The sequence below is a fragment of the Oncorhynchus kisutch genome, unplaced genomic scaffold (assembly GCF_002021735.2).
Source record: "Oncorhynchus kisutch isolate 150728-3 unplaced genomic scaffold, Okis_V2 scaffold676, whole genome shotgun sequence".
NCBI lineage: Eukaryota > Metazoa > Chordata > Actinopteri > Salmoniformes > Salmonidae > Oncorhynchus > Oncorhynchus kisutch.
The window spans coordinates 163,173-176,687 of NW_022262621.1; the positions used below are offsets into that span (position 1 = coordinate 163,173).

The window sequence follows — 13,515 nt, forward strand, 5'->3', positions numbered from 1 at the left end:
GTCAAACAGCTCATTGTAGATCACTCTGTTGCATCGAAGTGTCTGTGTGTTTACGTGTGTGCTTGTAAGTGTGTGTGTGTTTGTGCGTGTGTGTGAAGAGAAAGAGGAGAAAAGAGGATAGACATTTGCTCTGTTGCATTTAGGAGGAGCACTGGGTGGACCTGGGGCCCCCAACAAGGGAGAGGAGAGGAGGGACCCTTGGGCCTTCAACAAGGGAGAAGAGAGGAGGGACCTGGGGCCCCCAACAATGGAGAAGAGAGGAGGGACCTTGGGCCTTCAACAAGGGAGAAGAGAGGAGGGTCCTTGGGCCCCCACCAAGGGAGAAGAGAGGAGGGACCTTGGGCCCCCACCAAGGGAGAAGAGAGGAGGGACCTTGGGCCCCCACCAAGGGAGAAGAGAGGAGGAACCTTCGGCCCCCACCAAGGGAGAAGAGAGGAGGAACCTTCGGCCCCCACCAAGGGAGAAGAGAGGAGGGACCTACGGCCCCCACCAAGGGAGAAGAGAGGAGGGGCCTTGCGCCCCCACAAAGGGAGAAGAGAGGAAGGACCTTCGGCCCCCACCAAGGGAGGAGATAGGAGGGATCTTCGGCCCCCACCAAGGGAGAAGAGAGGAGGGACCTTGGGCCTTCAACAAGGGAGAAAAGAGGAGGGACCTTGGGCCTTCAACAAGGGAGAAGAGAGGAGGGTCCTTGGGCCCCCACCAAGGGAGAAGTGAGGAGGGACCTTGGGCCCCCACCAAGGGAGAAGAGAGGAGGGACCTTGGGCCCCCACCAAGGGAGAAGAGAGGAGGGACCTTGGGCCTTCAACAAGGGAGAAGAGAGGAGGGTCCTTGGGCCCCCACCAAGGGAGAAGAGAGGAGGGACCTTGGGCCCCCACCAAGGGAGAAGAGAGGAGGGACCTTGGGCCCCCACCAAGGGAGAAGAGAGGAGGGACCTTGGGCCTTCAACAAGGGAGAAGAGAGGAGGGACCTGGGGCCCCCAACAAGGGAGAAGAGAGGAGGGACCTTGGGCCTTCAACAAGGGAGAAGAGAGGAGGGACCTTGGGCCTTCAACAAGGGAGAAGAGAGGAGGGTCCTTGGGCCCCCACCAAGGGAGAAGAGAGGAGGGACCTTGGGCCCCCACCAAGGGAGAAGAGAGGAGGGACCTTGGGCCCCCACCAAGGGAGAAGAGAGGAGGGACCTTGGGCCTTCAACAAGGGAGAAGAGAGGAGGGACCTGGGGCCCCCAACAAGGGAGAAGAGAGGAGGGACCTTGGGCCTTCAACAAGGGAGAAGAGAGGAGGGACCTTGGGCCTTCAACAAGGGAGAAGAGAGGAGGGACCTTGGGCCCCCACCAAGGGAGAAGAGAGGAGGGACCTTGGGCCCCCACCAAGGGAGAAGAGAGGAGGGACCTGGGGCCCCCAACAAGGGAGAAGAGAGGAGGGACCTTCGGCCCCCACAAAGGGAGAAGAGAGGAGGGACCTTGGGCCCCCACCAAGGGAGAAGAGAGGAGGGACCTTGGGCCCCCACCAAGGGAGAAGAGAGGAGGGACCTTGGGCCCCCACCAAGGGAGAAGAGAGGAGGGACCTTGGGCCTTCACCAAGGGAGAAGACATGAGGGACCTTGAGCCTTCACCAAGGGAGAAGACATGAGGGACCTTGGGCCTTCACCAAGGGAGAAGACATGATGGACCTTGGGCCCGCAATAAAGGAGAAGAGTGGAGGGCGGTGAGATGTAAGGATTGTGTATACTGGACTCTGTCTAGGTCAGGAGCAAGATGGCTGCCCTATTGTTAGCAGACCTGTTGTCAGCCCTTTCAAATAGTTCTAGTTGTGCTTTGTTGCCCAGCACAATGAAACCAATGGAAATGTCTCCATAGCAACATGTCACTCATCTAGACAGGCTCAAAACAAACTCTCAAAGTGTTTGAGTATTTGAAACACACATTGAACACAGGTCTGTGTCACCAGTTACCATGCACTGCTACAGTTATAAACAGACAGTGGATGCTATTTAAACCAGTAACAATACGGTATCATGCTGAGACTCATTTAATGCTTCAAAAAATACCCTTTTAATTGATGTTGTTCAAGACGAACAAGGTCACCGTGCCGCTAAATATACATTCCTCTGGATGAGTCCACAATGGTACACTATTCCCATTATAGTGAATGACTCAGGGCTCTGGTGAAAGTAATGCAGTAGATAGGGAATAGGGAATAGGGAACGGGGTATAGAGAATAGGGAATAGTGAATTGGGACTAGGGACTAGTGAATAAGGAATAGAGAATAGGGAATAGGGAATAGGGAACGGGGTATAGAGAATAGGGAATAGTGAATTGGGACTAGGGACTAGTGAATAAGGAATAGAGAATAGGGAATAGGGAATAGGGAACGGGGTATAGAGAATAGGGAATAGTGAATTGGGACTAGGGACTAGTGAATAAGGAATAGAGACTAGGGAATAGGGAACGGGAACAGTGAATAGGGAATAGAGAATAGGGAATAGGGAATAGTGAATAGAAAATACTGAATAGGGAATAGAGGAAAAGAGAATAGGGACTAGTAAATATGGAATAGGGACTAGTGAATAGGAACTAGGGAATAGGATGCCATTAGGTAATCATAATCTACCTCTAGCTAGATGTGACATTTATTTTGGGGAGATTGTGTGAAGCTACTTCTAGAACACAATGTTATGGACCCACTTCCCTGTTCTGTTCTGATTCCACCCACGCAGGCACTTCCAAGTCCAGTCTACTGGTTGTCGTGGAGACGTGAGCACTTTTGACTAAATAGCAGTGACCTCACTCAAACACAACAGTGTACTGTAGAAGCCGGATAGTCTGTAGGTGTCACGGCCGTCATTGGAAGAAGTGGACCAAGGTGCAGTGTGGTGAGCATTTTCTTTTCTTATAAAAATGATGCCAACAAAAACAACAAACGAGGAAACAACCGTGAAGCTTCCAGGGCTAAGTGCCACAAACAAAGTTAACTACCCACAAAGACAGGTGGGAAAAAGGGCTGCCCAAGTATGGTTCCCAATCAGAGACAACGATAAACAGCTGTCCCTGATTGAGAACCATACCCTGCCAAAACATAGAACCACAAAACATAGAAATCAAAACATAGAATGCCCACCCCACATCACAACCTGACCAAACCAAATAGAGAAATAAAAAAACTCTCTAAGGTCAGGGTGTGACAGTAGGGCTGGTTCCATTTCAGACCTGGGTTCAACAGGATAGTCTGTAGGGCTGGTTCCATTTCAGACCTGGGTTCAACAGGATATTCTGTAGGGCTGGTTCCATTTCAGACCTGTGTTCAACAGGATAGTCTGTAGGGCTGGTTCCATTTCAGACCTGGGTTCAACAGGATCGTCTGTAGGGCTGGTTCCATTTCAGACCTGGGTTCAACAGGATAGTCTGTAGGGCTGGTTCCATTTCAGACCTGGGTTCAACAGGATAGTCTGTTGGGCTGTTGTTCTCTAATTAACACGTTTGAGGTAAGACCCAAATGCAGACAGCGTTGAAGAAACAAACGTTTATTCCTAACAAAAGGGGCAGGCAAACGACAGGTCAAGGCAGGCAGGGGTCAATTATCCAGATAAGGTATACAGGGTCCAGAACGGCAGGCAGTCTCAGGGTCAGGGGCAGGCAGAACGGTGAAAACCGGGAAGGACTAGAAAACAGAAGCAGGACAACTGGCAGGAGCAGGGGGAACAGACAGGAGCAGGGGGAACAGGCAGGAGGAACAGGCAGGAGCAGGGGGAACAGGCAGGAGCAGGGGGAACAGGCAGGAGGAACAGGCAGGAGCAGGGGGAACAGGCAGGAGCAGGGGGAACAGGCAGGAGCAGGGGGAACAGGCAGGAGCAGGGGGAACTGGCAGGAGCAAGGGGAACAGGCGGGAGCAGGGGGAACAGGCGGGAGCAGGGGGAACAGGCGGGAGCAGGGGGAACAGGCAGGAGCAGGGGGAACAGGCAGGAGCAGGGGGAACAGGCAGGAGCAGGGGAAAACACTGGTAGGTATGAATGAACATAAGTCCACTGTTGATAATGGGGAAGATCGGTGACACCTAGAAGGGGGTGGAGACCAGCACGCACACAAGTGAAACAGATCAGGGTGTGACACTAATGGATGTGTCCCAAATGGCACCCTACTCACTAAATACAGCGCATTCTGAAAGTATTCTGACCCCTTGACTCTTTTCCACATGTTGTTACGTTACAGCCTTATTCTAAAATTGGATTAAGTGGAAACGGGGTTTTAGACATAAATGTATTCAAAACATAAAAATATGTAAATTCCTTATTTACATAATTATTCAGACACTTTGCTATGAGACTTGAAGTGGAGCTCAGGTGCATCCTGTTTCCATTGATCATCCTTGAGAAGTTTCTACAACTTGTTTGAAGTCCGCTTGTGTTAAATTCAATTGGACATGATTTGGAAAAGGCTCACACCTGTCTATATAAAGTCCCCGTCAGAAGGTGAGTGTAGCTGGTGCCCCGACGCCACCCCGAACAAGGAGAGGGACCGAATTTGGCGGAAGTCGTGACAGTCCCACAGTTGACAGTGCATGTCAGAGCAAAAACCAAGACATGAGGTTGAAGGAATTATCCGTAGAGCTCCAAGACAGGATTGTGTCGAGGCACAGATCTAGAGAAGGGTACCAAAAAATGTCTGCCACATTGAAGGTCCCCAAGAACACAGTGGCCTCCATTATTCTTAAATGGAAGAAGTCTGGAACCACCAAGACTCTTCCTAGAGCTGACCACCTGGCCAAACTAAGAAATTGGGGAAGAAGGGCCTTGTTCGGGGAGGTGAGCAAGAACCCGATGGTCACTCTGACAGAGCTCCGGAGTTCCTCTGCTAAGATCGGAGAACCTTCTAGAAGGACAACCATCTCTGCAGCACTCCACCAATCAGAACTTTATGGCAGAGTTGCCAGATGGAAGCCACTCCTCAGTAAAAGGCACATGACAGTTTGCCAAAAGGCACCTAAGGGGTTAGACCACGATACACAAGATTAGCTGGACAGGTAGGATGCCTTACAATCGTGAAGGTGAACAGGAGGTCACGGGTCAGCTGACAGAGAGGAATGGATGAGACTGAGGCAGGAAGTGGTGTATTTACTGGGTAGTCTGTGTTGCATCACAAAGGAAACAGAATAACATGTATCCAATCAAAATCATCATCACAAAGACCCAATCATAACAATCATTCATTATTAACATAATTAGATTATTCAGAAATTCAGTTCAATAGGAATCCAATATGAAGCATGATTGAGTGACTTAGGATCATAACCACTCATCATTCATCCTGTCCCAACCCCCCCTCCCCCTCCAGGGTAGGCCGACTGGGCAGCAGCTGGAGTGAGCGTCTCTGGGGCTTGTCTCCGTCTCTCCCTCTGTCTGTGTTCCAGACAGACGGAGAGATGTTTACAGGAGGCACATCCCACATATGTAGAACCTTTGTATTATTTTTCAGAACTGAAAGAGCGGGCCATGTTGTCATTGACACTATTAAACTAGCAGACAGTGTTTCAACCACATTAATTCTCTCGATGTAAGACATTAGCACTACTTTGTTTAGTCTTTTAGGGTAACAAGTTATGACAGAAGAGAAGCTGCATGTATAACTATAGTTGACAAACAAATGGCCACACCAAATGTTGGGAATTCGAATAGGGTCTATCAAATGTCAGAAATTAAAAGCAGAAACTTAGGGGTGAAAATAGCCAGTAGGCTTTACGGTCCAGTACATAGAATCAGTAAAAATACATTATTTTGAAATTATTATGGTGGATAGAACTAAGCAGGTAGCCTACTTTTTGAAGTGATTTGTTTGAAAATCCAGCGAAAAACATAATCACACAACATCCATGATATGCAAAACTGAGCCCTTAGCAGGCTGCGAAAAACAGGCTAAAATGTTTGCGTGTCCAGTGTCCAGTCTAATGCCGCGTTCACATACTAGTCGGAACTAGGAAACTCTGAAATGTTTGTAATTATACAAGTGCCGATGTCAACCAGTAAAGCAAGTCATACATTTCAGAGTTTCCTAGTTGCAACTAATACAGGAACTCGGCATACGATTAGCATATCCAAAATAGACCGTACGAGGAAGTCTCTGATGTTTTCCCCCTATGGTTGACGGTCTTCACGTTTGTGTGCATTCACGCCTTCATTTCAACACGAAGCTAAATGCTAGGCTAACTGTGCTAGATAGAAGGAAGTGAATGGTGGTTTGGCACAGGTAGAACATTCGTGCCCACGGAGCTTGTATTTTAAACCGCGGATAGTTCAGGCCCGACCATACGAAGAAGTTTCCATTCTCTCGTATCTGTGATGTACGGATGGGTAGTTGATGGACTATCGACGCTCTTCGATCCTATAACCGGGCAAGAACATTCTGGTTGGCCTGGTTTGAACGTTGGTGGGGAGATAGACTCGCAAAGGCAGGATAGCAACGCCAGGCCAACCAAAAGGAACTACCAGTCGGTGACTGGCTTTGGTGCTTGTGTGCTCTGTGTAGCTGTTTATGTAACGCGTTAGTAAGCTATCCCGCAAACGCTAGCCAGTCAACTAGCTAACAGCTAACTTGTCACCCCTAGTTCGCAAACGCTAGCCAGTCAACTAGCTAACAGCTAACTTGTCACCCCTAGCTCGCAAACGCTAGCCAGTCAACTAGCTAACAGCTAACTTGTCACCCCTATCCCGCAAACGCTAGCCAGTCAACTAGCTAACAGCTAACTTGTCACCCCTAGCTCGCTAACCTAGCTAGCTAGCTAATTACTAGAAACAACTGTTTATTCATTCCAGTTGGTGTTAGCTGCTTGTTTCAAAAATAAATAAGGCAAGCTAACTCTTTCCTCGCCGCCACTTCCCAGACATTAACTAACTCTGTCCTAACATCTCTGGAGAGACCTGAGAATAGCTGTGCAGCGACACTCCCCATCCAACCTGACAGAGCTTGAGAGGATCTGCAGAGAAGAATGAGAGAAACACCCCCAAATACAGGTGTGCCAAGCTTGTAGCGTCATACCCAAGAAGACTCGATGCTGTAATCGCTGCCAAAGGTGCTTCAACAAAGTAACTAGTAAAGGGTCTGAATATTTATGTAAATATGATATTTCAGCAGTTTTTTTTTTTACATTTGCAAAAATGTCTGAAATCCAGTTTGTGCTTTGTGATTATGGGGTATTGCGTGTAGATTCATGAGAATACGGCTGTAACGTCACAAAACCTGGAAAAAGTCAAGGGGTCTCAGTACTTTATGAATACCCTGTAGTGCACTACTTTAGACCAAGGCCCATAGTGCTTTCATCTAAAGTACAGTAGTGCACTTTAAAGGGAATAAGGTGCCATTGGGGACGAAGCCATGTTGTTGTGGTGATGAGGGCGTTCAGCTTATTTTAATGTGGAGGAGGAACACCTGAAAATGTAGCAGAATAAAAAAACAGAACAGTCTATGAATCAACAGAGTACTCAATGACTCTTACTCATTCAATCAACTAGTTTAATGGGCTCATAATCATCACCAGAGATCTTAATGGAGTTGGAAATCAACCAAGATAAATCCCTTAACTATTAACAGCAAGAGAACATGAGTCATTTCCACACAGTCCAAGAATCAATGCCCCTTTTAAAGTTGATAAACAACATATCTTACAGTCATCCTCTGCTTTAGAGCTAATATATAAAATATATATATTGTTGTTTTAGATATTATCAGTGCTTGAATTGGGCCGGTACTGAGTGCCAGCATTTCTTATAGAATATTGGCTTAATAAAAGTAGTGCAGAGTTTCGGGAAACATAAATATAGACGGTATCTGAGAGCTATTCTCCAAACAGGAAAGAAAGAGGTAATATCCCCAGTGTAATCTATTGTAACTGAGTGAGAACATTCCCAGAACATTTCAACCAGGTTGTATTTGCTCTGTTAGCCAACAAGCTGCCATCCCCCCAAAAATATATATATATATATATATGAGCTGCGGCCAAATTTACTGTTTATATTGTTTGTTTATTGTTTGCTTTGCATACGCAACATATTCCCTACGTGATAAAACAAGTATAAGAATGATAATGCTGATAAAAGCGTGTGGCTCTTACAACCAGCAGGGCCTTAGGAGAGTGGCTGCAGCTAGTGAATAACACAACATCACTGTTGATTGTTGTGTCAGTTACTCCCCTGCTCCCCAGGTAGGTCTGTGTGTATCTCTGTGTGTGTGTGTGTGTGTGTGTGTGTGTGTGTGTGTGTATCTCGCTCTGTGTGTGTATCTCTCTGTGTGTGTATCTCTCTGTGTGTGTATCTCTCTGTGTGTGTATCTCTCTGTGTGTGTATCTCTCTGTGTGTGTGTGTGTGTATCTCGTTCTGTGTGTGTATCTCTGTGTGTGTGTGTATCTCTGTGTGTGTGTGTGTGTATCTCTGTGTGTGTGTGTGTGTGTGTGTATCTCTGTGTGTGTGCGTGCGTGTGTCACTCACTTCCCTAGGTAGGTAGACAGCAGATGGCGTGCTGATAGTAGCAGGGTGTTTTTAAACTCCGTAAGGAGATGCCCGGGTACAGCGCCTCATTGGATCCAAGCTGCCTTCCAAACGCCACCTTATTCCCTTCATAGTGCACTACGTCTAGCAATGGCCAATGGGACTATTTGGAGGCGAGGGTGCCAATTGGGACGCACCCGGAGTCATCTCTTATATCAGCCAAACCAGACCTGCCAAACGTAAGCCTGACTGACTGGTTGAAATACTAACAGCTGTACGAACAACTCACACAGGCGCAGACTAACTTAACCTTACCCTTAACCTTAACCTTACCTTTAACCTTACCCTTAACCTTAACCTTAACCTTACCCTTAACCTTAACCTTACCCTTAACCTTACCCTTAACCTTACCCTTAACCTTACCCTTAACCTTACCCTTACCCTTAACCTTACCCTTACCCTTACCCTTAACCTTACCCTTACCCTTACCCTTAACCTTAACCTTAACCTTAACCTTAACCTTACCTCAGGCTAAACACAGGAGAGACGCCATGAGCTGCCGTTTCACCGTGGATGATTTACTGATATATTTCCCAGAGGGGGGGGGGTCTTGAACTGGATACTCAATAATAATGGCCAGAACGTCGTGTTATTGGCCAGAATGTTGTGTTATTGGCCAGAACGTCGTGTTATTGGCCAGAACGTCGTGTTATTGGCCAGAACGTCGTGTTATTGGCCAGAACGTTGTGTTATAACATCGTGTTATTGGCCAGAACATCATGTTATTGGCCAGAACGTCGTGTTATTGGCCAGAACGTCGTGTTATTGGCCAGAACATCATGTTATTGGCCGGAACGTCGTGTTATTGGCCAGAACGTTGTGTTATTGGCCAGAACATCCTGTTATTGGCCGGAACATCATGTTATTGGCCAGAACGTCGTGTTATTGGCCAGAACGTTGTGTTATAACATCGTGTTATTGTCCAGAACGTCATGTTATTGGCCAGAACGTTGTGTTATTGGCCAGAACGTCGTGATATTGGCCAGAACGTCGTGTTATTGGCCAGAACGTTGTGTTATAACATCGTGTTATTGGCCAGAACGTCATGTTATTGGCCAGAACGTCGTGTTATTGGCCAGAACGTCGTGTTATTGGCCAGAACATCGTGTTATAACGTCGTGTTATTGGCCAGAACATCATGTTATTGGCCAGAACGTCATGTTATTGGCCAGAACGTCGTGTTATTGGCCAGAACGTTGTGTTATTGGCCAGAACATCCTGTTATTGGCCGGAACATCATGTTATTGGCCAGAACGTCGTGTTATTGGCCAGAACGTTGTGTTATAACATCGTGTTATTGTCCAGAACGTCATGTTATTGGCCAGAACGTTGTGTTATTGGCCAGAACGTCGTGATATTGGCCAGAACGTCGTGTTATTGGCCAGAACGTTGTGTTATAACATCGTGTTATTGGCCAGAACGTCATGTTATTGGCCAGAACGTCGTGTTATTGGCCAGAACGTCGTGTTATTGGCCAGAACGTCGTGTTATTGGCCAGAACGTCGTGTTATAACGTCGTGTTATTGGCCAGAACATCATGTTATTGGCCAGAACGTCATGCTATTGGCCAGAACGTTGTGTTATTGGCCAGAACGTCGTGTTATTGGCCAGAACGTCGTGTTATTGGCCAGAACGTTGTGTTATTGGCCAGAACGTCGTGTTATTGGCCAGAACGTCGTGTTATAACATCGTGTTATTGGCCAGAACATCGTGTTATAACATTGTGTTATTGGCCAGAACGTCGTGTTATAACATCGTGTTATTGGCCAGAACGTTGTGTTATAACATCGTGTTATTGGCCAGAACGTCGTGTTATTGGCCAGAACGTCGTGTTATTGGCCAGAACGTCGTGTTATTGGCCAGATCGTTGTGTTATTGGCCAGAATGTCGTGTTATTGGCCAGAACATCGTGTTATAACATCGTGTTATTGGCCAGAACGTTGTGTTATAACATCGTGTTATTGTCCAGAACGTCATGTTATTGGCCAGAACGTTGTGTTATTGGCCAGAACGTCGTGATATTGGCCAGAACGTCGTGTTATTGGCCAGAACGTTGTGTTATAACATCGTGTTATTGGCCAGAACGTCATGTTATTGGCCAGAACGTCGTGTTATTGGCCAGAACGTCGTGTTATTGGCCAGAACGTTGTGTTATTGGCCAGAACGTCGTGTTATAACGTCGTGTTATTGGCCAGAACATCATGTTATTGGCCAGAACGTCATGTTATTGGCCAGAACGTTGTGTTATTGGCCAGAACGTCGTGTTATTGGCCAGAACGTCGTGTTATTGGCCAGAACGTTGTGTTATTGGCCAGAACGTCGTGTTGTGTTATTGGCCAGAACGTCGTGTTATTGGCCAAAACGTTGTGTTATAACATCGTGTTATTGGCCAGAACATCGTGTTATAACATCGTGTTATTGGCCAGAACGTTGTGTTATAACATCGTGTTATTGGCCAGAACGTCGTGTTATAACATCGTGTTATTGGCCAGAACGTCGTGTTATTGGCCAGAACGTCGTGTTATTGGCCAGAACGTCGTGTTATTGGCCAGAACGTTGTGTTATTGGCCAGAACGTCGTGTTATTGGCCAGAACATCGTGTTATAACATCGTGTTATTGGCCAGAACGTTGTGTTATAACATCGTGCTATTGGCCAGAACATCGTGTTATTGGCCAGAACGTCGTGTTATTGGCCAGAACGTCGTGTTATTGGCCAGAACATCGTGTTATAACATCGTGTTATTGGCCAGAACATCAGGTTATTTATTTAGCCTGGATTAGTGGCCATCAGAAATGTACATTTACTATTTACTTGCTCTTGTCCCACCTTTCACAACAAGAGGAAGGTGGGCAGACTGCGGTAAGACAAAGACATAAAAAGGGTGTCATGTACTGGTCACTTTAAACTGGAGGACCATGCACTGGTCACTATAAACTGGAGAAACATGTACTGGTCACTTTAAACTGGATGAACATGTACTGGTCACTTTAAACTGGAGGACCATGCACTGGTCACTATAAACTGGAGAAACATGCACTGGTCACTATAAACTGGAGAAACATGTACTGGTCACTATAAACTGGAGGACCATGTACTGGTCACTATAAACTGGATGAACATGTACTGGTCACTATAAACTGGAGGACCATGTACTGGTCACTATAAACTGGATGAACATGTACTGGTCACTATAAACTGGAGGACCATGCACTGGTCACTATAAACTGGAGAAACATGTACTGGTCACTATAAACTGGAGGACCATGTACTGGTCACTATAAACTGGAGGACCATGTACTGGTCCCTTTAAACTGGAGGACCATACAGTGGTCACTCTCATAATGAGGCTAGTTACTCCCTGCTGTTCCGTGATACTGACTGTTTCACCCACCTCGTATTGGCCCCCTGTGACCCCCTGTCTGAGGAAGAGACAAGAACCCTCTCCACCCTCCCCTCTTCCTCCCTCCTGCCAAGACCTCTCCCCCCTCACCCCTGACCCCCCAATGGGGCACAACATGTTCTCCACGTCATCTCCCGTATGGTCTCTTCTTCTCAGCCGGACCTGGGCCAGGGAGCAGGCAGCAACAGACAAACACAGAGATACACACACTCACACACAAACAGGGACCAGCCAGCACGAACCAGACAGACACTCCGGGCCACACCAGGCCAAGCAAGCCCTGGACAGAATCAACTTGTCTGTCTCCCAAATAGGGCCCTATTCCCTATACAGTGTACTTCTTTTGACCAGGGCTCGTAGGGAATGGGCTGCCGTTTGGGACACTGCACCATGGCCACTTTTTTCATCTACCTGACAAGTTGTTGCTCATCCTTGTTGTTGTCGTACCTGGATGTGTGTCAGACGGGCTGTTTGTTTCTCCTTGTCCAGACCTGCTGTGTCTGAACCCCGATGTGGTGACCTCTCAGAGAACAGGCCATATGCCCACAGTTTCATCAACAGTCTGTGTTAATAATGTGTGTCTCTTTCAGGCAGTGCAAAGGTCAACGGGCCAGAGGTGATGGTTTATGAGACATCTCAGATCTTAATGCTGTGTACCGAATGGCACCCTATTCCCTATACAGTGCGCACTACATTTGACCAAGGCTGCATAGGGAATAGGGTGCCATGTTACACTAAACCGAACTCTCCCAGTGAAACAGAAGAAGAAGTGCTTTAGTAACGTTACTCTACACTCCACTATGTTTTAACAGATCAATAAGAGACTCTGTTTATCCTCCTCTCTTCTGCATGTATGAATGGACAGATTCTTCCTTGACGACGGTCGTCCGGCAGACGGTCGTCCGGGCAGCCTTGGAGAGTTCCGGAACCTTGAGATAGATATATGCTTCTGTTGCCCGTGGAGACGTAATGAGACGCAGCAACGTTGGTTCTACTTCCTGTAATTGATTAGTCTGACCATTAAGGAACGATTATCACACAGTTAAACATCCCCAGGCTAAATTTCCTGATGGGGTTTTAATGCATCTACAGATCAGTGAACGGTAGACTTTACACAATGTGTGAGGCAGACAGACAGCTCTTTCCTCTAGCAGCCGTGATTAAGCCACCAATCTAAAATGCCTTTAATCTTTAAACTAAGTTGACTAAGTGTTCATCTGTTCTTTTGTGTTGTCAGAGATATTTTGTAAAAGTAGAAGCTGTGAAAAATAATGTATAACGCCGGTCCCAGTTGATCATAAATCATGCCAAGTTATGGAAGACCACATGGCAACATTGTTACAGGGTTATTTAGAATTCTTTTGTGATTGTCATCAGCCTTCTCAACCAGTTAGAGAGAGAGAGAGAGAGAAAGGGACAGAGCGAGAGACAGAGAGAGAGAGAGAGAGAGGGACAGGGAGAGAGAGAGAGACAGGGAGAGAGAGAGAGAGACCGGGAGAGAGAGAGAGACAGGGAGAGAGAGAGAGAGACAGGGAGAGAGAGAGAGACGGAGAGAGAGAGAGCGAGAGAGGGAGAGAGAGAGAG

The 13,515-nt window shown here is 47.1% G+C and overlaps 1 protein-coding gene across 1 annotated transcript; it reads left to right on the top strand.

Moving 5' to 3' along the window:
- The first annotated feature begins 247 nt into the window (after nt 1–247).
- LOC116361446 (proline-rich protein 2-like) lies at nt 248–1,627 on the top strand. Its single transcript, XM_031815880.1, has one exon. The coding sequence runs from the start codon at nt 248–250 to the stop codon at nt 1,625–1,627; it is 1,380 nt and encodes a 459-aa protein (XP_031671740.1).
- The last annotated feature ends 11,888 nt before the right edge of the window (nt 1,628–13,515 follow it).